The sequence below is a fragment of the Odocoileus virginianus genome, chromosome 34 (genome assembly GCF_023699985.2).
Source record: "Odocoileus virginianus isolate 20LAN1187 ecotype Illinois chromosome 34, Ovbor_1.2, whole genome shotgun sequence".
Classification (NCBI taxonomy): domain Eukaryota; kingdom Metazoa; phylum Chordata; class Mammalia; order Artiodactyla; family Cervidae; genus Odocoileus; species Odocoileus virginianus.
The window spans coordinates 29,722,243-29,747,718 of record NC_069707.1 but is presented as its reverse complement, the minus strand read 5'-3'; the positions used below and the strand labels follow the sequence as shown (position 1 = coordinate 29,747,718).

The 25,476-nt window shown below is 39.0% G+C and overlaps 1 protein-coding gene across 1 annotated transcript in view; it reads right to left on the bottom strand.

Annotated features, from left to right (window-relative positions):
- Positions 1 to 25,476, bottom strand: part of SGK1 (serum/glucocorticoid regulated kinase 1) — a 111,812-nt gene that overhangs the window by 47,100 nt on the left and 39,236 nt on the right. Inside the window, exon 2 of the mRNA XM_070461669.1 lies at positions 18,964 to 19,179. Within this exon, the coding sequence (XP_070317770.1) occupies positions 18,964 to 19,179 (216 nt within the window). The remainder of the gene's footprint in view (positions 1 to 18,963; positions 19,180 to 25,476) is intronic.

Below are 25,476 nucleotides of genomic sequence, written 5' to 3'. Positions count from 1 at the left end.
TGTGATTTTAGAGGATATACTCTGGGTGCAGAGAGAAGGGGCTATGGAGGAGTAAGGGATGACAGCAAACATGAAGCTGGTTCTGGGAGAGTTTGGTCCCTAGTGGCAGCAGATCATTGGGGGAGAAGGTGATACTCGAAGATTACCTCTCAGATGATGATAAACGTGCTTTATAATCTTGCCATGTTATCTAAACTGTCTACAAACTATGCCCCACTTGTTGGGTCCACCTCATATTAAACACACTGTAGGAATCTCTGGTAGTTAGAGAGAGGACCTGGCATTTCAGCAGATAAAAATGAGATCTCTGTGATGAAGAGTGGGGGCATAAGAGAGATGACTGGAAGGCATGATGAGGAGAAGGACAGCCAGTGAAACTGAGGGAGGAAGGACTTCCCTGGTGGTCCAGTGGTTAAGAAAAAGGCCTCCTAATGCGAGGTACATGGGTTCAATCTCTGGTCAGGGAACTATGATCCCATATGAGGTGGAGCAACTTAAGCCCATGTGACACCAACCACTGGACCTGTGCACCAAACCAGAGAAGACTGTGTGCCGCAACGTAGACTCAGAATGGCCCAAAAAAAGGAAAATGAGAGAGGAGGTGGGGGAGGGTACAGAAAGTCTTAGTCAAGAGAGAACTGCAGAATATAAAAACTTGGAGAACAAACAGTATAGGACAGTCATAAGATGCAACAAATGTCCATGCCTCTTGGTGATGTGAAGTGGAGGTACAGAGTTCTGATGAAAGAATTTGAATAGCTATAAAGCAGGGAGAACACTGCGGATCTGCTAAATATGGCTCTGAATCCCAGTTCTGCTACTTAATGTCCTGTGTAAACTTGGACTTGTTAAATGCTATTGTTATCTTCATCAGTAAATTGGAAGCAATGTCATGTCTTTTACTTACAATGCTTGTGGACATTAAATAATACATGTCAGGTGTTAAAGATACTAATTGGTGACCAGAAGACATTCAAAAATAATATATCAGTGATTATAACTACTACCGTTGTTATTTTTGGAGAAGGGAATGGCAATCCACTCCAGTATTGGAGAATTCCATGGACAGAGGAGCCTGGCAGGCTACAGTCCACGGGTTGCAAAAATCAGACATGGCTGAGCAATAGTGGGGATGGGAGGAAGGGAATGGATCTGGATTGTTAGTATTAGCTGAATCATACAGCAAATAATGAATTTTCACAGAATGATTGCTTGTGAAAGAGTAGAGAAGAAAATTATTAATCAGCCACCAAAGTGATTAAGGAATAGAAAGAAGTGTCCTGCAGGTTAGTAGATGATGACAATAACTCTGTGCTTGAGTAAAGGCGGTGAAGTTTCTCAGAGGTTAGAGAGCACCTGCCCAGTTCTTGGCTTCTGGGCAGAAAAAGCTGGAAAAGAGGCCAATTCTGCTCAAGGGTTCGGGAGAAGCTGTGTCATCTCCAGTAGAAAGCCAAGCCACAACTAAGGCAGCAGTCTCCTAAGGATGTTTCTTCATAGGAGATTGTCGGGTCCAGTGAATCCAGATAATACTCAGGCTATTCTGTCTCAGGGATTCAGAGAGCACACTGTCCAAACGGAGCTGATGAGAAATCTAACCTGGCTTTCTCAAAGCACGGGCAACAAACCCTCTTTAGTACATGGCACATATTGCCATCTTGCATAACAAGGTAAGAATGTGGAGCGAGCGTTTTGAGGAAAAGTTGATTGATGATATGATGGCCTTTACGGACAACAGTCCCAGAGGATGCTGAAGAAAGGGAAGGTGATGGGGGTTGATGGTGTTGCTGAGTGAGAAAAACAACAGACCAGAGATGGGTGGGATGAGAACTGAGACAGGGATTGACAGGGCTGGCGTGTTTGCCGTGATGCTGGGACTCAGGCATCACCAAGCTGAAGGAGAGCAATGAGAAGAATGTGAGGGCAGGCAGATGGGCTGCTGATCTATTAACAGATGTCTCTCCGACTCAGTGTTGAAATGGAACTTTGAAACCCGGGATAAAAGTGAGGGCGATAGGTGATCTGGGCCCGTGGTGGAGCTATTTTGAATATGTGAAATTTATCCAGTGTTGCTTTATAGCTCTTCCAACATTTAGAATTTTTTGTTTTCAAAATAGTAACCTGTCCTTGAGTATAAACTAAATTATACAGTGACAGTCTGAATTCCAGCTAGTGATAAAATTCCTTTAAAAGATTCTCAAATCTCCCAAATAAAAAAATACTTAAAAGTGTTGTTACTGATACATTTTCCTGTTTAGCTTTTGCCTTCTGGTATAAGAAATGTAGAATCAATAATAATGGATGACTGTGAGAATAATAAAGAATATATGCCATCTTTAACATACTAATGATTAAGTTTTAGCTCTAAATTGCCTGAATGGAAGCAAATTAAAAGTACATTACAAAAGTATAATTGGGGCAATTTATTATATACCAAGTTATGGCCTTGTTATTTTAATTCTAATTTACAGTTTTAACCTACTATCGTTGAAGAAATTAAATTGCTAGTGGTTTTCTAATCTATGCTATGCATTAACCATGCACAAAGGAATTCTACTGTCTGGCTTGTTCTCAGAAAGCTTAGGATGCTGCTTATTAATTTATAGATAATTATTATTTATGTTTTAAACATTCTATTGCATTTTTACCTTTATGGGCAAAGAAAAATTGTCTTGATAAGGTTAAAACTGAATGTGAGAAAACTCTAAAGAACAATCTAAAAAACTCTAGGAGCTGTGGTTTTATTTATATTTTAGGTCCTAATAGTTTAGTCTTCTAGGCAGTAATTTTTTCCTAGAATTAAAGACACACCTGCATGAGATAATTTTGAGATTATGTAGAAAATCCGACTTTCTGGAAGCTGCAGTTCAATGGGAAAAAACTGTCAGTGAAATTATTTTTCTGTGAGAATATTTCAGATCACATTGTGGACTGAGCAAATAATCTGTGTAGCTTTGTCCATTACAGGTATTCAGGAGAGACCTAGCCTTCAGAATTGGGCTAGGTAGCTCAACTGGTGAAGAACTGCCTGCAATGCAGGAGGCCCCGATTCGATTCCTGGGTTGGGAAGATCCCCTGGAAGAGGGCATGGCAACCCACTCCAGTATTCTTGCCTGGAGAATCCCATGGACAGAGATGCCTGGTGGCTACAATCCATGGGGTTGCAAAGAGTTGGACGTGGCTAAGCATAGCACGCAGCCTTCAGAATTGGGGATGGGAGAATACTAAAAATTTTGCCCTAAAGAAAAGCAACCTTGATGATCTTTCCTCCAGTTTTCCCACCAGTTCCATTCAAGAAATTTGGAAATGAGACTAGAAATAAGTTGACAGAATACCTTGACTAGTCAAAAGCTCACTTGTTTTAGAAAAGTGACATGGATGCAAGATCATTTAATAAAGCTGTTCTGCAACCTTTACTTCCTCTTTTAATTCTCTTTTTACTGAACAAAAAGACATAAGGCATGGCCTTTGATTAATAAGTATAGTAACCTATGCACACAAATTACAAAGTAAAGAGATATAGCACATTGGGCTCATGACACATAGTTCAAAATCAGCATATGATATTCACTGTTAGACCTGTTTAATTTCTTTTAGGCTTGGGAAGCTAGGAAGGGGTTTGAGGGAGAATGGAAACAGAGAAATGGAATCCATGTCTACACATTCTCTTGTTGAAACTGTACAGCAATCCTGCTCATTTTGTATTATTATCCATATTACAGATGAGGAAGTGCAAGAATACAGCTGGTGAGTGTCAGCACTGGGCTTTGAATTGAGATCTGACAATAAAACTATGCTGGATACAAACGTGAGCTGGTGATAATTTTTTTTCTTTTTTTAATATCTGTCACTATCAAGTAGGATGCCCAGAGACATGGTGGGCTGACCAGAGTGCTTAGGAGGTCTTGTTCTCACTGCCTCTTCTACACCATAATCCTCCAAAACCCACCGCTCATTCCCTTCCCTCACCGCCTGACCCCACCCCCTTCCCTGTCACTCATGACAGGGGAAATCACTAACTGTTTTGAGAACATTTTTGTACTGTAGAATTAAGGAAGAGGAAGGAAGCAATGTGTTCCTTCCAGAGAGAGGGGGAAAACCCCTCTTTGATGAGACATCCTGTGTGGCAATTGTGAAGCTTGGACTTCCCCAAAGTGAGGTGAGGGTGGCACGCTGCTGCCTGTCACATGGCCTCGGTTCAAAGTCACATGTGCTGTGGCCTTTTGTGAAATGTATCTATATATGGCCCACACAAGTCCACAAACACGGAATCCAGAACGGTATTCACCCCTGTAGTGCTCTACAGAAAAAAAAATAGCACTTTTTTTTTTTTTAATGAATTAAGTGTATGGTATACGCCACCAGAAGGAAATGAACCCTCTGAGCTTAAACTCGCACATCCTCTCAACCTGAAAGATTAATTTTGGTGGCTAAGGTTAATAAGACTACGGTTGTTTGTGTTTTGATATGAGTGTAACTTGACTGATTGGGAAAGCAGGTGCTGGGTTGATGCACCATCCCGGAGACCCATGAGTCATGCCACTGATTTACAAGCTGTCCTTACCATGAAAATGAAAGCCAGAGCCAACTTTATGTCATACAATTTATGCCATTCACTGAAATTATAGATAATTTCAGCCTGTGCATTTGTGAAGCAGTCTATGCTGTTTGTGCTTTAAACATATTTTGTACTTGGTATTTCTGGCTTGTTGAAATAAATATTATCCTCCATAATAACCATTACCAATCCATTATGAGACTTCATGAAAGCACATACAGCTTTTAGGTTTAATCCATGAAATAAAACCTTATGACTCCTCCTTGTGTCTTTGATAAATAGCCAAGTTCCCACAGCTGTTATGATTTCAATTATGAAGAAAATTGGAACTTTTGCATTCTCCAGTGGCTAAAAAATCACTATAAAACCCCCCACTTCTTCAAATGCTATTATTTTCTTTTTCCTCGTGTGTATTGAAAACCATGGTTCTGATTAGTGTAGCTGATTAGAGCATTGTGCTATAAGACCATGGCCCTTGTTTAAGCCCAGGGAAGGTCAGTCAGATTAACCGTCCAAGTCTACTGAAAATTTGTTCTATTAGTCTTCTGTGAGATTAGGCAAGAGAGTATGAACAGATCAAGACAAATCCAGTCTTTAAGCTAGGAACCATGCTCACCATTGATACAAGGTCAACGGTGTCATCTTCCCATACAAAGACTGATGACGCTGGTCCAGAGGCATTTTAAAAACATCCACTCTCCTTGGCCTTTTAGAGCTTTTTACTTATAATCACTCCCAACAGAGAGTACTCCCTAAATCTGGTCCACGTAGGCTCTACCTCTGCAAGACGCAGTTAGATTCCTCAAGTCAAACACAAAATGGCTTAGAGTTTGTTATCATTATATATTCCCTCTCTTGTTTTCTGTCTCCCACTCCCTCCAGCTACCAAACTCCTTGAAATTTTCAGTTCTTCCACATCTTAATTTTATCTTTCCTTTTCAGTCATTAAATAACGACAAACTCGGCAAATGACAAAGTTCATTCGTGGTTTCAGACTCTTCTTTTTTATCCTCCTCTCTATTTTAATAATGAGGAAATTTTTAGTAATTCGGTTAATGTTACCCTTTTCCAAATCTAGAATCCTTGTTTTTCTTTGCAAAACAAGAATCAAGCTTATTGTATTAAATCTCAAGCATATTTATTCACAACAGGGTCAGAGCCATAAACCTTAATCCAAAGCCATAAATCTCCAGTGGAAGAATTTCTGGAATTTGACTCTCTCCTATCCATTCTTTATGCCTTATGATAACACTGTTGTAATGAAAATATTTCAGTGGACCTTTGTTTCCTGAGGATAGTCATAAATTATTTAAAATGACTTGTGAAAAGCCGTAATGATGTGAACTCTTTGTGTCCCAGTTCAGGTTCATTTTCCTTGCTCCAAATTTACCATGCCACTTGAGTTTTCCAGGCTTTTGGTAACTTGTCCCATCTGCCTGGGTTTCTCTTTTTAATTGAAGTGTAGACGATTTACGATGCTGTGTTAGTTTCAGGTGTATAGCTTATGTATAAACTGAATCACTTTATGTGTATATACATATGGTGGCCTAGTCACTAAGTCATGTCCGACTCTTGTGACCCCATGGACTGTAGCCTGCCAGGCGCCTCTGCTAATGGGATGTCCCAAGCAAGATTACTAGAGTGGGTTGCCATTTCCTTCTCCAGGGGATCTTCCCGACCCCGTGATCGAATCTGGATCTCCTGCATGGTAGGTAGACTCTTTACCAAGTGAGCTATCAGGGAAGCCAAAACATATATATTCTTTTTCAGATTCTTTTCCATTATAGATTATTCAAATATACTAAATATAGTTCCTTGTGTTATGTAGTAGATCCTTGTTTATCTCTCTTATATATAATGTGTAACTATTAATGCCAAATTCCTAAATTGTCCCCTTCCCTCACCTTTCCCCTTTGGTAACCATATTTGTCTTCTATATCTGTGAGTCTATTTCTGTTCTGTAAATAAATTCATTTGCATCATTTATTTAAATTCCACATATAAGCCGTATCATGTGATATTTGTCATCCTCTGTCTGACTTAATATGATCATCTCTAGGTCTATCCATGTTGCTGCTAATGGTACTATTTCATTCTTTTTTTATGGCTGAGCAATCCATTATGTACGTACACACACACATACACATACATGCATATATATCACATCTTCTTTATCCAATTCTCTATCAACGGATACATAGGTTAACCTATTTCCATGTCTTGGCTGTTGTGGATAGTGCTGCTATGAACACCATCTTTCAATTTTTTGTTTACATTTCTGTCTGCTGACGCCTTCATTGACCATCAGCAGTGGACTAGGAGACCCTCTTAAGTGCAGTCTGTACCTTCTCCTTTGGTGCCATGTATCACTGTACTATAACTGCCTGGGTAATCAATAGAATTGTCTGCTCTCCTGGAAGTACCCTGTGAGATACTACTTGTTGCCTGACCTATAATAGAAGCTCTCAATAGACACGAGTTGAGAAAAAAAAAAAAACAAGGCTGTGTCATGGGTTGAGAGGAGATTCCACATTCCAGTATCCTTCTTAGGCGGTCACTGCCTGAAAAGTCTGCCTTCATGCTAATATCAGACTGCTTTTTAAAAAATAACTCAGTGCTGCCAATACAGCAATGCTAAGCCAAGTGGAGAATGATAATGGTCATTCATATGTCTCTTTTCTTATTTTTGTTTTTTCTTCTACCAAGTTAATGCATTTAGCATTTTCTAATCTACAAAGATTTAAAACTTCTGCTCCCTGTGTTACTTAACTAGGGAGCCACTCAGCCAGAGGTGTTTTCCCCTCACCAAGAAATCTAGATGAATCTCTTAAAAGGGCATTTTAAACTCAACTCAGAGAGAGAAGGAGAAATATTGTATGACATCTCTTATATGTGGCATCTAAAAAGAAATGATATAGTGAACTTACTTACAAAACAGAAAGAGACACACAGACTTAGAGAATGAACTTATGGTTGCCAGGAAGAAGGATGAGGGGAAGAGATAGGGCATTTGGGATGGACACATACACACTGCCATATTTAAAATGGATAATCAACTATATAGCACAGGGAACTCTGCTCAATATTATATGGCAGCCTGGATGAGAGGGGGTTTGGGGGAAAATGGATACATGTATGTGTATGACTGAGTCCCTTCACTGTTCATCTGAAACTATCACAGCATTGATAACAGCTATACCCCCAATACAAAAAAATAGAGTTTAAAAAATAAAATCTATTCACAAAGAAAACCACCTATCAGCACAAGAAAAGTGAATTGAGGACAGAATTGTTTATTTATAATTATCAAGGCTGATGGACATTGGAAAAGTACACTCAAATTATCAATAGCAAGCTGTAAAGTTTGGCTTGACTTCAAAGGGGTTTTTAATATGTTCTTAAGCCAATGTCTGCTACTCAAGGTCAATACAAGAAGTTTAATCTTCTTATGGAACACAGCTGAGTCACTTACATAATATCAGTGTACTTCTATTGGTTGTCATGATTCTCTGAAGAGATGATGTCACCAAATCAAGCTTTGCTAGAATCTTGCCTAGAAACAGATCGATTTATTTACAGGCTCACAAAGACAAGTGAAAATAGAATGACTTATTTATTGTGACCAACATGGACAAATGTGTCTTGGCACATTTAGGTGTTTAACCAAGTCTCTCTGTGTAAACAGAATGAACGAGAAGCAATTTACTTTGTGTGAATAGGAAATATCAAGGTGATATTAATCATTTTCATTTCCTTTGTCTTTAGAAGGTTTGCAAGAAGAGTCTTTTCAGGTCCCCAAAAGTGACGTTTAAAGTTGAGGAATACCATTTTAAGAAACTTATCAGTAAGTCGTGCATAAAATTCTCCACATTTTTGTTTAGCTTGTTCTTTAAAGGGTAGTTTACACTAAAGGGATATATCTTGATAAATTCTATCATTTCAATAAATAATCCAAGAAAAAATATAGGTGTAAATTTTGAGGAACAAGAAATAATGACACACAAAAAATCAAATGGCATACAGTTAAACTTGCTTTCCCTTAAATTCTGTTCTTGCTTGTAGGTTTTTAGTAGTTTGTAAAAAGCCTTCTTTTAAAAATTTTAAAGTCTCAAAACTACTAAGAAGGGATATTATTATAGTGGAAAATAGCCATATGGTTTCTGGGAAAGGACTATACTAAAAGGAATAAGTTTAATTAGAAGCAGGACAGATTTGGTTACATACAGCAAGAGCCAATGAATATGCTCCAATCCAAGGGTAACTGTAACACTGGCTAGAGATTTCTAGAGAAGACAGGGAGTAACTTTCCTGGAATATTTTATGTCCTAAATAGCCTGGATGCATTCCCTTATTCCTTTCCAGACTAATCTCCTGGGAAGGAGTCATTCTGGTGGGATGTACCTCATAGGAGAGCTTAGGTAATCAAAATGAAGTGAGCTCTGAATGCAGGCGTAAACTTGTTTTATTCCAAAGTCTGACTCTCAAGTGTAATTTTTGTGACTTAAATCATGTCCTTAAATACAGCAGAAGTGTGTGCCAGGCTGTGAAGAAAGCAATCCTTTGGTCAGTGCCTAGAGGGGAAAGCTGGTGACCTGGATGCCACGCTGCCTGCTCCCGTATTCCAGTCCTGGCAGAACGCTCCTTCCCCCAACCCCCAGCCGCCCCCAGCAAATTCCTGGCCCTGGCCTCTGGAGTCACTGAGTTGGATGAAGGTGGCCTCCTGGCTCTGAGAGCCCTGGAAACACAAGCCAGAAACACAGAAGTACTCCTGGAAGAGGAGAAACTGGTGTCCAGGTTAGCAGGCTGTCCAGCCAGACAGAAAAGGTCCACGTGGCACAGACAGGAAGCCACAGTCTCCCAGGACCTGGCGGTCCATCATGCGCTGCCCTCCTGTTGGCAACAGGGCCTTGCTCTGTACCTTTCTGGATGGAGGAGAGTGTGCTTATTTTAGCTTTAGGCTAACATAGATACTGGGCTTCCCTGGTGGCCCAGTGATAAAGAATCCGCCTGCCAATGCCAGAGATGTGAGTTCCATTCCTGGGTCAGGAAGACCCCTTAGAGAGGGAGGTTACCCACTCCAGTATTCTTGCCTGGGAAATCGCATGGACAGAGGAGCCTGGCAAGCTGCATTTTATTGGGTTAAAAAAGAGTCTGTATGACGACTAAACAACAACAAAATGTAGATACCTTCTCTCTAATAGTAAAAAAAAAAAACAAGCCTGTCTCATTTTTGTGGCTATAATAATCAATTTTTAGAATGGGAAAAAAAAATTGGCCAGAGATAGACTTGGAAGAAATTGAAAGAGAATGTCAAACTACATGGAAATAATTCATTTAAATTAGCAAAAATAAATGCAGAATTCTGACAGATAAAGAGGCAAGGATAGAACAAAACAGTTCCCATGAAGACTTACAAGTAATGAATTAAAAAATTAGAAAAAGTCCTTATGTTTTTTGGCAATGAAAGAAACGCATATCACATCACTGAAGTGTCATTTCATTAAATGAACAAAAATTAAAGCATGTCACTACCTTCAGAAGTAAAGCCCTTATGGCGCAGGTTTATTCATATAATGCTGGTGGCATTTTATTTATTTGACTTTTCCTAAATTGGTCATGAAAGTATTTTGCCAAGAACTATAATTATCTTTAAACTCTCCTCTGTTGCTTTGCATCTATACTAAGGTCCGATTTATTCTAACATCATTCAGATTGAGGGAAAAATTCATTTGCAGGCTTATCAAAAACAGAAAAAAAAAAAAAAGAAAATGAAAGACCTAAGGGTAGGTCTATGGTTACATTAAATGATATCAATTTGATGCAATATTAACTATAATAATTATTAAATTTATGTTACAACATAAAAATGTTTTCAATAAAGGTTAAGTAGAATAAAGGCAGCTTCACTATTATATATACACTATGACAAACATTATGGGTAAACCAGGTACCCAAGGAAGAAAACTGAAAGATAACATAGAAAAATGAAAAAGAGTTGGCACATGTAAAGTAACTGGAATTATGTTTAAACATCTCAATAATGTTACTATGATAATTCTCACCTAATTTTTGAAAATCATGGGGGAAAGTCAGAAAGAAGATAGATTTTATAGTAAAAGATATTTAAAATTTAAAAATGGAAATTTCAGCTAACTAGCGACTCTTAGCGAGGATAGCAAGGCAATCTTTCCTCTGGTTCTTAGCCACAGAGAAATGCTTGAATTGCGAGTTACTTGGGACACTCCAAATTACTGTAGAACAAAGGGGGAAAAAAAAATCAAAAACTGCCAAGAGAAATCAGCAGAGTTTCTCCTATTTTATATACCCCTGTCTGAAATAGATTTTTTTTTAAGTTGTTTTTCTAGGAAAAAACAAACTCTAATTTTTTGGGGAAATAAAACCAATTATTTTTTCCGATTCTGCCTCAGTCTTAGAACAATAATATTCAAATGAATATTGGCAATAGTAATCATAGGAGTTTTCACTCTCCCAAGAGGGTAACTAAGTCATTTTCAATGTTTCCTAGGACACATTATTTTCCAGGTAGCATTCTTTGTTGTTGTTGTTGTTACGATTATTATTATTAGGGAAGTTTGGAAATGTGTGAACACTTTGCTTAAGATTGATTTTGGGACTTCCCTGGAGGTCCAGTGGCTAAGACTCTGAGCTCCCAATGCAGGTTTGATTCCTGGTCAGGAACTAGATCCCACATGCAGCAACTAAAGATCCTGAGCACTACAACTAAGGCCCAGCACAGCCAAATAAATAAATATCTAAAAAAAAAAAAAAAAAAGACTGATATGCTTGTTTTAAAGTCTTTTTAGCTTTTATTACCCTTAAGTGTATTTGTCAACTAATAATATTAGTATTTCAACTGGGACTTCCTAGGTGACTCAGAGGTAAAGAACCCGCCTGCCAATGCAGAAGACATGGGTTCAATCTCTGCATCAGGAAGATCCTCTGGAGAAAAAACAACATGGCAATCCATTCCAGTATTCTTGTCTGGGAAATCCCATGGACAGAGGGGCCTGGAGGGCTTGAGTCCGCAGAGTGGCAAACATTCAGGCACTACTGAGTGACTAACACCAACAATGTTTCAAGTGCTGTTTATGGAGGGTTTGTTTTTTTTTTTTTTTTTGGAGTTTCTGCACAGACTCATTTGATTCCCATCCTCTCATCAGCTGGGTGAAGAGGGCAGCATTATTTTATTGTTCAGAGTTTGTAGGTCAGTCTGGAGATCAAGTTGCAAGTGAACGGTCATGCGACCTGTCAGTGGTAGAGCTGCATGAAGAATCCAGCTTCTCTGGTTCCAGATAGAAAGCCATTCACCCCATCACATCCCAGGGCATTTTCTTGTCCCTGCCTTAGAATTTCTCAAAGATGACATGGCTTAAAATTTGGTGCAGAAAAAGACTACTGTGTGTGATAAGCTTAGAAATCACCAGACGCCCCCGCCAGAGACCATGATCGGTCATGCTAAGACCAGAAAAATGGGGAAGAGGGCCATTGGAAGGACTATTACTTTATTGCCTATAAGCCTTCACAAAAACCCATTTTTATTATTTAACTTGAAAGAAACCAGAAATCTATAAAGCCATCTGGCTGACTCAAGTCTATCATTTATAGCCTTTTCTTAAGAAAGATCAGAAAAACGCCAAGACCATGTGAAAGTAAATCAGTATGGAAACTATTCCTCAGCTGATCATTTTACTACCAAGCTTCCTGGGCTTCAAAGGAACAGCTCAACAGTTTTGAGAAGAAATATAAAGGTAATGGTGTACCTCCCTGAGCCACAATAGCCTAACAGATGGAGAGAAGGCATCACAGACACTGAAAAAGCCACATGAGGCAGACGCCCTCCCAGAACTGTGTCAAGCTGGCTTAATTAAAAGTGCCTTCTATTATTGTCTGTGATGATTCGCTGAGGAAGAAGAAGAGGCAGCGACCTTATATTTAATCATGTCAAAGGCTCAACGTTAATTCTTGGGTTAGTAATGTGGTTAATAATTTCTCCAAGTTGGCAGCTCTTTCCAGGGAACTGACTTCACCGGGTCTGAAAACCTGTGCACTGTGCCCTGGTTTCAGTTGTTGGCCGCTGACTAAGCATCTTTAGAGCTATCTTCAGTTGAAAGACAGACAGAGAAATCTAACAAAATCCTCACTCAGCCAAATCTATCCCATATGAGAGGGCGAAGTTAATGAGAATCAGTCATGAGCCCTTGGCATGCAGTGCCTCTGCAACGTAAGTGATTTATAACCAGCATGGACTACAGTTTCTTAGTCTCTCCTTTTCATGCTAAAAAAATTCCATGAACAAAATTTCCATTCCAGCTAATAAAGGCAAAGAGGAAATAAAAAAAAAAGAGCACATTAACTTTGAGTATGTAGACAAGACCCAGCGAGGAGACAGGAAAACGAACATGTAAGATTTAAAAATTGTGGGGAACTGAGAGAATGAATGGATGTGCGTACTAACAAACATCACAAAGGGCAGGGGGGAAATGATTGACAGACAGAAGGACAAGCAAGCCATTGTGGGAGCACAAACATTGTATGTTTCCATTTTCCTCCAATGCCTCTCTCTGTGGGGTAGTGATGGAATGAAACCATCCACCATTCACACCATTCTCATGGTGTGAAACCATCTTTGTGATGGCGCCTGACTTTCAACCAACGCAACTCCCTCTCTACAAATGAGTTTTCTAGTGAGCATAATGTTCTCCAAACTCACAGGTAATACACTAATATGATCTTGAGAGGTTCAACCAATATTGACAAAGCTAAACTCCTTGATTACTCTCCCCCATCTCCTCTCTCCATTTGAATCCCAGGAGAGTTGTAATCACCATTTCAGTTTGATATATATACTTCCAGATCATTTTGTTTGCATTTACACAGACACACTCACACACTCATAGATTCACATACACATACACAAACATGAAGAGAGAAATGATAAATTAAGAAAAAGTGATGATGCTATAAACATATTCATCTTTAATTTGCTTTTCTGAGTATCAGTGTATCTGTCCCCACTATCAACACAATATAATGGTAGAGTTAAAAGGCACAAGATTTAAAAATTTTAATAGAGGATCATTGCTAAAAAATCCTTCCACTACTAGTGTTTTGGCCTAACTTTTACCATGACATTATCAATTTTTCAACCTTTGACAATCTGATGGATTAAAAGCGAATGGATTTCATTGTTTCAATTTGCATTTCCCTGGTGGAACTGTAGGCACTTAAAATAGTTTTTAGATTTAGTTTTCTTTATCTCCACCTTAAGCCCAGAGTTACAGGAAGAATGTTTGTGGATCCCAGGTGGGTGGGTGGCCGGGAACGGCAGTGTGACTCTCACACTGTTTCCAGTTTCTAAATTTATCAAATTGTAGTTAGCCAGTAGGGCCTGTGTGATTTCTGCTTTTTGGAATTTGATGAGATACACTTCGTGATCTAATTCTTGGTCAGTTTTTGTAACCATTCCCTATGTGCTTAAAATAGTAAGCACATAATATTCTTTACTGGATACTAATCTCAGCATAAATCAGATATGGTTAATTGTTGTATTAAAGTCCTCTGTCCTCACATATTATCAGTCTTCTTGAACTGGCAATTCCTGGGAGAAGTATGACAAAAATATTCTTCTATGACATAAGTTTTTCTATTATTTGTTGCTTTAAATATTTCCATGTTATGTTACTAGTGCATAAAGGCTGGTGACTATTTTCTTTTCTTAATAGCTATCTTTCATCAATGTGAAATATTCTTTGGTCCTTTCAAGTTTTTTTTTGCCTTACATTGTATTTTTTCTGATATTAATATTGTTAACCCCGTGGTGGTAGTGTAGTCGCTAAGTTGTGTCCGACTCTTGCGAACCATGGACTGTAGCCCACCAGGCTTCTCTGACCATGGGATTCTCCAGGCAAGAATACTGGAGTGGGTTGCCATTTCCTTCTCTAGGGGATCTTCCCGACCCAGGAATTGACCCCGGGTCTCCTGCATTGCAGGCAGATTCTTACCGACTGAGCTATGAGGGAAGCCCTGCTTTCCTTTTATTATGTCTTGTGTGGATCATCTTCTTTTTTTCAACATACTGTATTCTTTTGAATACAAAACCCCTACAATATTCCAATCTCTTAGATATGTCTTTGATGTGATCCTTTGGGACTGTCGTTTCTCAACCTCTTTCTCATCAATCCTACCTGCCTTCTGTTTCTCAGAGATCTTATCCATACAATGGCATACCTTGTTTTCTAGCACTATTATAAAAGTTAAGATGTGTGTGTGTTTGTGTGTGTGAGTGTTTTCTGTCATTTAAGGTAAGAAGAGACGACATTAAATGTTCAGGCTGCCATCTTGATCCAATCCTATGCTTTCCCTGACACCAGATTTCCTTCCCCTCTGCCACTCCAAAACACTCCTTTTTTGGGACTTCCCTGGTTGTCCAGTGGCTAGGACTCTGAGCTCACAATGCGGGGAGTCTGGGTTCAATCCCTGGTTGGGGAACTAGATCCCACATGCTGCAGTGAAGATTGAAGATCCCACATGCCACAGCTAAGACCCATCATATCCAAATAAATAAATAAATAAAAATAAATTTAAAAGAAAAACTAAAAAAGTAAAATAAAAGAAAAACTAAACCAAAACACTCCTTTCTTGTTTTCCAGCTAGGATGATCTGGATAATGGAAGTGCTGTGAGAGAGAAGGTGCAGAATAGAATTTATAGTTATGCTTAGTCAGCATGCACCCGTTGAAAACCTAGTATGGTTCCCATCTCTTTAGGAACTAAAAGTTGACTTCAACTCAAGTTCCTCTGGCATACATATTCAGTAACAGCATACACAGCTCCATGTTATCCTTTTCCCATCTCATTCCCAGGAAGGTCTGTTTAATAAACAGCCCATTTTTAGACAGCGCTACTGGTAACATCACGATATTGTTTTTCTAAGCGATTCACTGGCAGTGCGTATATCCCAGTTTCTTCCATGGAAGAGACACGTTTAAAGGCTACTAACTAGACAATTGGCAAGACCTAGCACAAATTAATAGCAATATATATTTTAGTGATATTTTGGCCATTAAAGGTAACATTTAGGCTGTACTATTTTTAAAGTCAGAAAAAAAAAACCCTCACAATTATTCATAAAACACTTGTGCTTTGTTTGCTTTCTTATTTATTTGAAATCTTCTCACCTCATTTTCTATGCTTTATCTTTATACATCAAATATTGTTTTTTCTCATTTATAGGTCATCAAATTCCAACCACAAGATTTCAGACTAAAAAGGGCTTTAGAGTTAATTAGGTTAAGCCAATCATACAGTGTTTAAGAGCTTTTGTGACATGTTCAAGTTCACACATTGACCTTGGGGCAGAGCTATAGCAGAATGTGGGTTGCTTGACTCCAGAACACTATATGTAAATTTATGTTTACATAAATTTTTAAAGACTTTTTAAACCCCATCTCATCTGCAAAATACCAAAAAACTCCTAGGAAGAACCTTGATGGCAAGCATGAATAATCTCAGTTTTCATAGGAGGGGACATTGAGCAGGAAGGATGAATTGATGACTTGCTTAAGATAATCCACATCAGGAGTTGTTGGGGACACTCACTACCAGGCCTCTGCATCTAACAAACTCTGCATCTCCTCAGCACACATCTCTGCTTCCTCAAAGGACAGAGGTGCCTTCTCAAGGAACTATTTCAGGGTTCAATTCCTAAAGGACACAAAGTATAGATTCACCTTTTTAATTTTTTTTGTAGAATCTCAGTTCCCCGACCAGGGATTGAACCCATGGACCTGGGAGTAGAAGCGTGGTCTTAGCCACTAGACTACCAGGGAAGTACCTAGATTCATTATCAGACTGTCAAAATAAAAGCGTCTCTTTGGTTTGTGATGACATTAAAAAAAAAACAAAACCCACCTAGTCAGAACCAGGTTGCTGCTCTTTATTCTCTCAGTTATGTTTGACTTTTTGTGACCCCATGGACTATATAGCCCGCCAGACTCCTCTGTCCCATGGGATTTCCCAGACAAGAATACTGGAGTAGGTTGCTATTTCTTGCTCCAGGTGATCTTCTCAGGGATTGAACCCACGTCTCCTGCACTGGCAGGCAGATTCTTTATCACTGAGCCACCAGGGAAGCCCGTGTCAAAACCAGGTAATCTACTGCAAATTGGAGACTGAGTCACCTATAATCCTGGATAAAGTAAAAGAAAAATCTCTTCTATTCTTTGTTTATTGTTTCTTCTTGAGTGGAATTTCATTTATTCATTAACTTAGCTCTCCTCCCAACAGCTGGGCCTTATAGTAGGTCCTCCACTAAACATTTAGGACTAGCCATTTGTGCTCTATATAGGATTTGCAGAGCTCTCTCTCTGCCTTTGAGTCGTGAATAGTTCTTTAGACTCTAAGGAGTTGGCAAACTCTTTTTAGACACTAAGAGTCCAAGAGTCTGCAAAGTATGGCTGGCTGGTGGACCAGCCGCATGTTTTTGTAAATAAAAGTTTTATTCGAACACAGTCAGGCCCATTCATTTGTGTGTTATCTATGGCTGCTTTTCCTCCAAGGGCAGAGCTAAATCAGAGTGACAGAGACTGTATATCTTACAAAGTCTAAAATATTTGCTCTCTGAATCTTTACAGAAAAAGTTTGCCAATCTTTGCATTTAAAATCTATTTATTGCCTTTAATGACTAACATGGAGTTGAACCAGTGACTAACTAAACAACAAATTTGTTGTTATTTTAGTTGGTAAGTCCTGTCCAATTCTTTTGCGACCCCATGGACTACAGCCCACCAGGCTCCTCTGTCCATGGGATTTCTTATGCAAGAATACTAGAGTGGGTTGCCATTTCCTTCATGAGGGGAAACAATAAATGCCTTGTGATAAATGTTAGTAGATCAGCAAACTTCGAACCTCCGCATGGAAGTCTAATTCAGTGTTACAGATTTACAGGCTTAGCTAAAATGCACACCAACAAACATAAGTAATAATGATTTCTATTTGCATGGCACTTTATAGATTATGAAATATTATATATGTATCTCATCTGATATTTCCAATAACTCTAGAAACAAGGGTCTTACTTTTTCAAGAGGTAACAGTTTCAAAGATACTACCTTTCTCAGTGTTAAAAAGGAATTCAGATTCAAGCCTTTTTATCTTTATTTTTTAGCAGTTAAAGTGATTTCTTTATCTCTGCAAATTGCTTGCTTTTTTTAAAAAAAAGGAAGGAGGAGTTATTAACATCATCTTATGATGCACTAACTTGAAATAATATAGTGGAAGATTATTTGCAATTAATTCTACATTGTATTAACACGTCCTGTTTTCTTACTGTTATGTTTTTATGTCAGTAAGTTGGTAATAATATAAATATATAATCTGATGGTTTAAAAAGTCAAAATAAATAAGACTAATTGAGTTTTAAGTTAAAAATACAATATTAAATCTTTGAAACCTTAGAACTATGAAATAAGTCAGTTATTTGGCTTTCTTGAATAAGAGAAATTATTATACCAACTCCCACCCCCTACCACCGCTGGAAAAAAACCTCATGGAGTGGTATAGAAAAATAAAAATATAAATATATATGAAAACTTATTGATAAAGTTCTCTGTTATGGGTCAAACCATGTTGAGCAAAAAATATTTCAGTGGTGGTTACAAACTTTAGATGACTGTTATATTTCCTGCATCATACAAGAATTGATCTCTGTGCAATCAAACAACTTAGGAGCAACTTCTAGTTGACAAAAACATTGCTGTATCAATCTTGGAATAGCATAAAAAATGAAGGCAACCTATTGGACGATTCCAATGGGTGGCATCTGGGAAAGACAAAACAATGGAGAGAGCAAAAATATCCATGCTTGACCAGTAGTTGGGAGAAGAGAGGGATGCTTAAGTGGAGCACAGAGGGTTTTTAGGGCAGTGAAACTATTCCATATGATACTGTAATGATGGATACATGTCATTATACATTTGTTCAAACCCACACAATGTGCAACATCAAGAGTGAACCCTTGTGTAAGCTATGAACACAACTATGATGATGTGTCCGTGTAGGTTCATCAGTTGTTAACAAATATTCCACTCTCGTGAGGAAGCTGCTAGTGGGAGAGACTGTATGTCTGGGGGTATGGAATGTATGGGAAATCTCTATACCTTCCTCTCAACATTGCTTTGAACCGAAAATTGCTCAAAAAAGTAAAGTGTTTTGAAAAAATAGCTAGTACAATGAACTAACACAGGCCACAATTCTATGTTCTCCTCAAAAGCTTTACAAATGTGCATTAAAAAAAATAATAAATTTCAAAGCATACTCTGGAATGGATACAAACACACACACACAAAGACCCAGAATCTTTTCAGGAGAATGGATCCACAGCAAACTTACTTCACACCCGGACTGAGTTTCCCACGAGCACGACTCCTTCTCCTGAGAGAGAACCCCTCTTTGGAAAGCATGGTCTCCCAGGCACGTCTGACACAAGGAAGGCTCAAAGTCTGGTTCCCCTGGTGGCGCGTGGACCGCCGAGGGGCCCGTGTACTTCAGGCTGGGACTCTGATGCTTGTCCACACTGACCATTGGGCTCTTGATCCATCTTCGTACCTACAATGTGCAAAGGAAAGAAAAAGTGTGTTTTACCTACTTTGATGTCTAATGGGGCTTTGGCGGGAAATTTGGTGGGATGGACACTCTTGAAAGGAGTCTCTCCATTTCTCTGTTAGGTCTTAATCTGAATCCATCAATGCTGGCTACTCACTTAACCAGAGTGTGTGGTTTTGGCAGATCATTTCAACTTACTGAGACTGTCTCCCCATCTGTAAGACTCGGGGAATAAAATTTCCCCCGAGGTTGTTGAGCCAGATGTTAAAATATTTGAAAATGTCCAAGTGTTTTGCCTGGCACACAGTGTTAAGTAAACGGTGCCAATTTTACGTTGACTCTTACTATTAAGTTTATGTTAACAGAAGGATAGTCACAAATGTCTGAGGAGAATTGCTAGGTATTGTAACCAGAGAAAACACTAATGCCAGAGCTTAGGATCTAACTGCTGCTAAATGAATTAATACATATTTCACTACTGTAAAAACTTGATTATAAAAAATGTTGCTCCTGGCTAGGAAATTATCTCAATTATTTTTTTTCTTAAACTTTTAAAACTCACCACTTCCCTTACTTTCATGTAGAATTTTTGTAGAGGAAAAAAAAAAGTAAAGCTATTCTAACATTAAAAGAATAAAATTTATGGGATTTCCCTGATGGTCCAGTCGTTAAGAATCTGCCTTCCAATGAAGGGGATGAGGATTCAATCCCTGGTTGAAGAAATAAGGTCCTGCATGCCAAGGGGTAACTAAGTCCACACACCACAACTGGAGAATGCCTGTGCACTTCAACGAAGACACAGTGCAGTCAAAATTTAAAAAAATAAATACATAATTTTAAAGGATAACATTTATATAGCACTTTAAATACGAAAGACATTGTTCTAGGTATTTAACAGGCAGAGTTTTGTTTAATCCTCAGAATAGTCTTACATAGTAAGACTGAATAGTCTGAATAGTAAGTAATAGACCTGAATAGTCTTACAGGTACTATTACTAATCCTGTTTTGCAGATGAGAAGACAGAGGCACAGAAAAATGAAGCAAGTTTCCCCAACACACAATACTCGTGTCAAGCAAAGGCAGGACCCAGCATCTTGAATCCAGAGTCTACTGCTTTACTAGCATGCAGTTTTAACAAGTGGTGGAGTACTTTATGACTTGTCATCAAGTGCTTGAAATTTATCCTGATTTAATATGTCTTTTTCATGTTCTTTGAAACTCCAGAGGATTCTTTTACAGTCAAACAATTGGTGAAAATAGTGTATACTAAAAGGATGAAAAAAAATAAAATCATAGTACTGAATTTTAGTCAGTAATACTGACAACTAGATTTAAAAAAAATTTTTTTTAAATACTGAGAATAAACTAAAATTGCAATAGCATAAGAATGTTTAAGCAATTTGATGGAATATTATGCCATCACTAAAAATAAATATTGTGAGGACCCTGCGGCAACATGAAAAATGTTTAGAAGGCAATTATACGAAAAAAGCCAAATACAGAATTGTTCAATCACTATAATTACAAATGTAAAAATACATGTACTATCTATAGCCAAAGCTATAGACAAAGCAAGAAAGTAACAGGCAGAATAGAAACTGATATGTTTCCTGTTAAGATCATGGATGCCTTAGTTCTCCTTCTTTTTATAGTGTCCTGTTCTTCAATTTTTTTTTAAAGAATAATTTCTTTTAAAGTATATAAGAATCTCAAGCAAATAAAGTCACCATATTTCTTTGTTTGGTTACATATGGATCTTTTAATTGTTTTATGTATAGGTATTCTTTTAAATGCCATTTAAAATAATCTTTTTACATTTACTACCCTAATGTTTAACATTGGGAAGATTTCCATCAGTATTTCTTGTACTCTGGGGTCCCATAAGCATGTTAGTGGGTGCATTCAAAGTGTTTGTTTGATTCAGTAATGAAAGTCTAAATGAAACTCTCAAAGACTACAGTAGAACCTTTCTTCCTGATGATAGTACCAAATGTGTTTTTGATCAATCTAAAAAGTACTAAGTTTCATTAGAGATGGAAAATAATTTTTATTCTTATTCTTCAGAGAGATTTGAGCTTGAAGTTTGGTAACCATTCCTGATTAGTTGCCAACCTTTTATTTTAATATCAATCTATTCTGGCTGACTTTCAATGTCTCTTTTGCCAAGTAGATTTAACTTAGGGGTTACTATGATTAGAATTTTAAACAGATTTATCATCATATAAATTTGTATGACCTTCCTAAGAATCTAGGTGTATTGAAATATAAGTTTCATATTTATGGACCATGATATCTAGATGAAGCCTTATGCAATATGGTCTTACAGTTGCTCAATGTATAGTGGAAGAATTTCCATGTGACTGAATCTAACTTTTCATTAAGTTATAGAAAAAAAAGGGGGGTTATAAAAAGGGACAAGAATTTAGAGACATCTCACTCCAGAGAATACAAATGATCTGTGAAATTTTGTATGTTAGAAATCATAGGGATTAAGAGTCATATAAAGGATTGTCATTTTATTTGACAGCAGCTAAGAATTTCCAAAATGGTTTAGATGACTGAGCATAGGCTGTCAAACAACCCATTCATTGTTGTTTTTCAGTTGCTCAATCAAGTCTGATTCTTTGCAACCCCTTTGACTGCAGCATTCCACACTTCCCTGTTCTTTACCATTTCCCAGAGTTTGCTCAAACTTATGTTCATTGAGTCAGTGATGCCATTCAACCATGTGATCCTCTCCCGCCCCCTTCTTCTCTTGCCTTTAATGTTTCCCAGCATCAGGGTCTTTTCCAATGAGCTCGCTCTTTACATCAGGTGGCCAAAGCACTGGAGCTTAAGCTTCAGCATCAGTTCAACGAATATTCAGGGTTGATAATTTGAGAATTGAAAGAGACCCGAAAATGTTAGCAATTTGCCCAAAGTCACAATGTAAATTATTAGGTAGGAGAACTACACATCTTAGTTTAAGCAAGTCAGTTTCTACTAGGATAAAAGCTGGCAAATTCAGTGCCTTCAGAGGCTGGCAAGAACAGGAAACGTGTAAAGCCTTAAGACTAGGGTATAAAAATAGGGAGTGTTGGAGATTGTGGCAAACCAGGAGTGCATGCCTTGCTAAGGGTTCTTTAAATTTAAATTTTAAAAATGAACAAATAAACAAATAAAATCCCCAAGCAAACAATGGTGCCCAAATAAAGCCCTAGTTAAATATACCCTACATCTTCAAGGATCACTGCTTGACCCTTGAAGTTATTCTTTCAAGTGCAGTATGTTTGAAATAGCATGCTATGAAGTAGAAATAAAATGATTTGGTATCTTCTAACTTAAAAAAGAATCCAGTAACTTCTACTCACAGGTTTATCACTCACTGTTGGAGACCAGCTACGAGTCAGGCATAATTTAGTCATTGAAAATTTGCAAGTCAGATCCCCCAAAACTTACCCTCATGGAGCTTGACTTATGACTAAAAGAATACATTTATTTATTAAGGGAATAAATTATTTAAATAAATGATAAGGGGGGAAGTAAAGCAGAGAAGAATGGTCAGGCTCATAGTGGGTGGGAGGACTCAATTTTAATTTTATGGGATTCTTGGGGAAAGAGTTAAACTGTAAAGCTGAATGAGTTGGAGACTTGAAACCAATAGCCACATTCTGCTGAAGTCTTCCAGGGAAAAAGCCCAGTGACTTGCCAGGATCTACTTGTGATGCATGTGTCATATCCTTGGGGCTTTGGTTATTAGAATCTATTATATTTCAAGTAAACTCACTGAATATATGATTTCCTCAAGTCTTCTCAGAGGGAGTGTCTGGAGACTTAACACCACCTCGCCCCGGGGGCAGGGAGTGGGTGGGGTGACATTTCATTAGAAAGGTCTCAGATTCCAAATGACCTTCAACAAAGTAACCCCCTCGGAGTCTCACTGACGCGTGACTAGGACCCGCCTTATCTTTCTACAGCGGATGTGGAGAGGAAAGTTTATAACTATTCCCTTTCTCCAGAGCCGTTAGGCGGAAAGGTGCTATAAAAATAGACAAAGTAGTACATTTGGTAACAGGACGGTGACTGGCAGCAATCGCCCGCCTTGTCTAGCAGTGGTTTATCCCCTCTGGCTAAGCCCTCATCCCGGCTTCCGCCCGCCCCTCCACACTACTCCGTTACACATTTCATTGCTCTGGGCTTCCCAAGTGGTCTCCCGGCCTGATCCGTGACGCGGCTGACGACGTGTGCTTGAGCCTGAGCGAACGGCTGGACGGCGGCGAGGACCCCGGCCCTCCCTCCGGCCTCGGACGCCGCCGGCAAGGTGCCCTCCAAAACTGCTGAGTGCGGGGCCGCTCCCGGCCCGAGGGACTTCCAGCTACCAGCGGCCTATTGTGTTCCTTCAGGCGATGCAGTGCGCTGCTGCAGGGAGTCGCTGACGGCGAGTGGCTTGGGGAGCCCCGCAGAGACCTGTCACAATGGCGCTCGGAAAACGAGAGCAGCTGCGTGTGTGAGAAAAATCAATGCCCGGATACAGGCTGCCGGCCCGGCTCCGAGGCCACCTGGTCCTGGTTTTATTCAGAGCCACACACCCGTTTGTGGCTAGCCTTGTAAACAAACACAGACTGGGGCTGAGACATCCTTCTGTCCCTGGACGAGTCAAGAACTCCCTCACTTGGGGCTTCTGGAAGCCTGGTCTCCAAACTGCACCAGATTTGTAAAGCCGCAATCACCTCCCCAGACAGCAGGGTCAAAGAGTAAGGCCTTTCTTTTAACCTCGCAGCTACTCTTGCTGAACAACGTGTATGCTAAGTATTAAGCCAATTTCTTAGCTAAATCAGTCTGTCCTGGTTTTGTTAATTTCTTTATGTGAAAAAACAAATCTCTACAAGCAATAATCCCTGACTAGAAAATCACCAGATGGGATTAAAGAGATTGGCCAGCTTTGAGGGATTTTCCACTAGTGCTTCTTTCCCATTACAAAACAGTAAACAGATATTATTCTTAATTTAATATGTTTAGCTGATAATGATGTCAACTGATGCAGAACCATTATAGTGTGTTCAGGTATACTTATCTGTGAATTCACAAGGCAGCATCCTTCCTTTTGTTTGTTGGGAGTGAAGAGCTGTCTTTTCCTTTAAATCTAAGAGAACTTGATGTTGGACACACTTTGGCAATTTCCGGAGGGGTGTTTTTTGTTATAGAAAACTGACTTTGTTTATATGATGCCACCATGATCTTCAATTCAGATGTATTCAAGCAAGCTTTCCCAGTAAAATTATTTGAATAATTCAACTGATTATGGAAAAAGATCTCCATACCTATTCCTTTTCCAGAGGGGTGCCTGCCAACAGGCTGGTTATGACATTAATGTAATTCAGGAGAAGGATCCTGGAAGGCAAATTCCTCTCCCTTTGGTGCCTGGGGCTGCTTCACAGCTTGAGTCCTAAAATATAACAGTGCTGTGAGACACGGTCAGTGATATTCATCTGATTTCTTCACTTCAGCTGTTTGTGGTCATCATCTAGCTTTATTTTCTTTGAACATCTGTAGTGTTTATTGCTTATATAAAACTGTGGCATTCTGGTGCTTCCTGGGACTCTGGTAATGAATCTGCTTGCCAATGCGGGAGACATGGGTTCGATCCCAGGTCCAAGAAGATCCCACGTGTCTCGGAACAGCTAAGCCTGTGTGTCACAACGACTGAACCTGCCCTCTGGAGCCTGGAAGCCACAATTACCGAAGCCCGAGAGAGCCTGTGCTCTGCAACAAGAGAAGCCACTGTGATAAGAAGCTTGTGCACCACAACTAGAGAATAACTCCTACTCGCTGGAACTAGAGAAAAGCCCAAGCAGTAACGAAGACGATCCAGCACATCCTAAATAAATAAGTAATTTTTTTAATTAAAAAAAAATGGGACCTTGATGCTCACTAGTTTTTATCCTGTGTCATCTGTCTGACTGGAGCATAACGGCGAGGACAACATCTCAGGCTTCTTTTTGATTCCACAGAGGCTGGCCTTAGGACTTACAAATAGTGGGCAATAGAAGTAGGAATTGTTTGATTATTTTGACAGTAACTATATTTATTCCTTTATACATCTTAACACTACTTTGCTACCATCCTCAATCACATATGCTCTGCATAACTATTTCCCTTACAAGGCAACAGCTCCACAGAGTAGACTCCATGAGAAGACAGAGTGGCTTCTGGAATTCCCCATCCTTTCATGCCATCACCCTTGGGACTTCCCGGTCCTTTCTTCTCAGCACTGACCGAGGTAGCTGCATCCTGTTCTAGCTTCTCAGGGTCTACCCCTG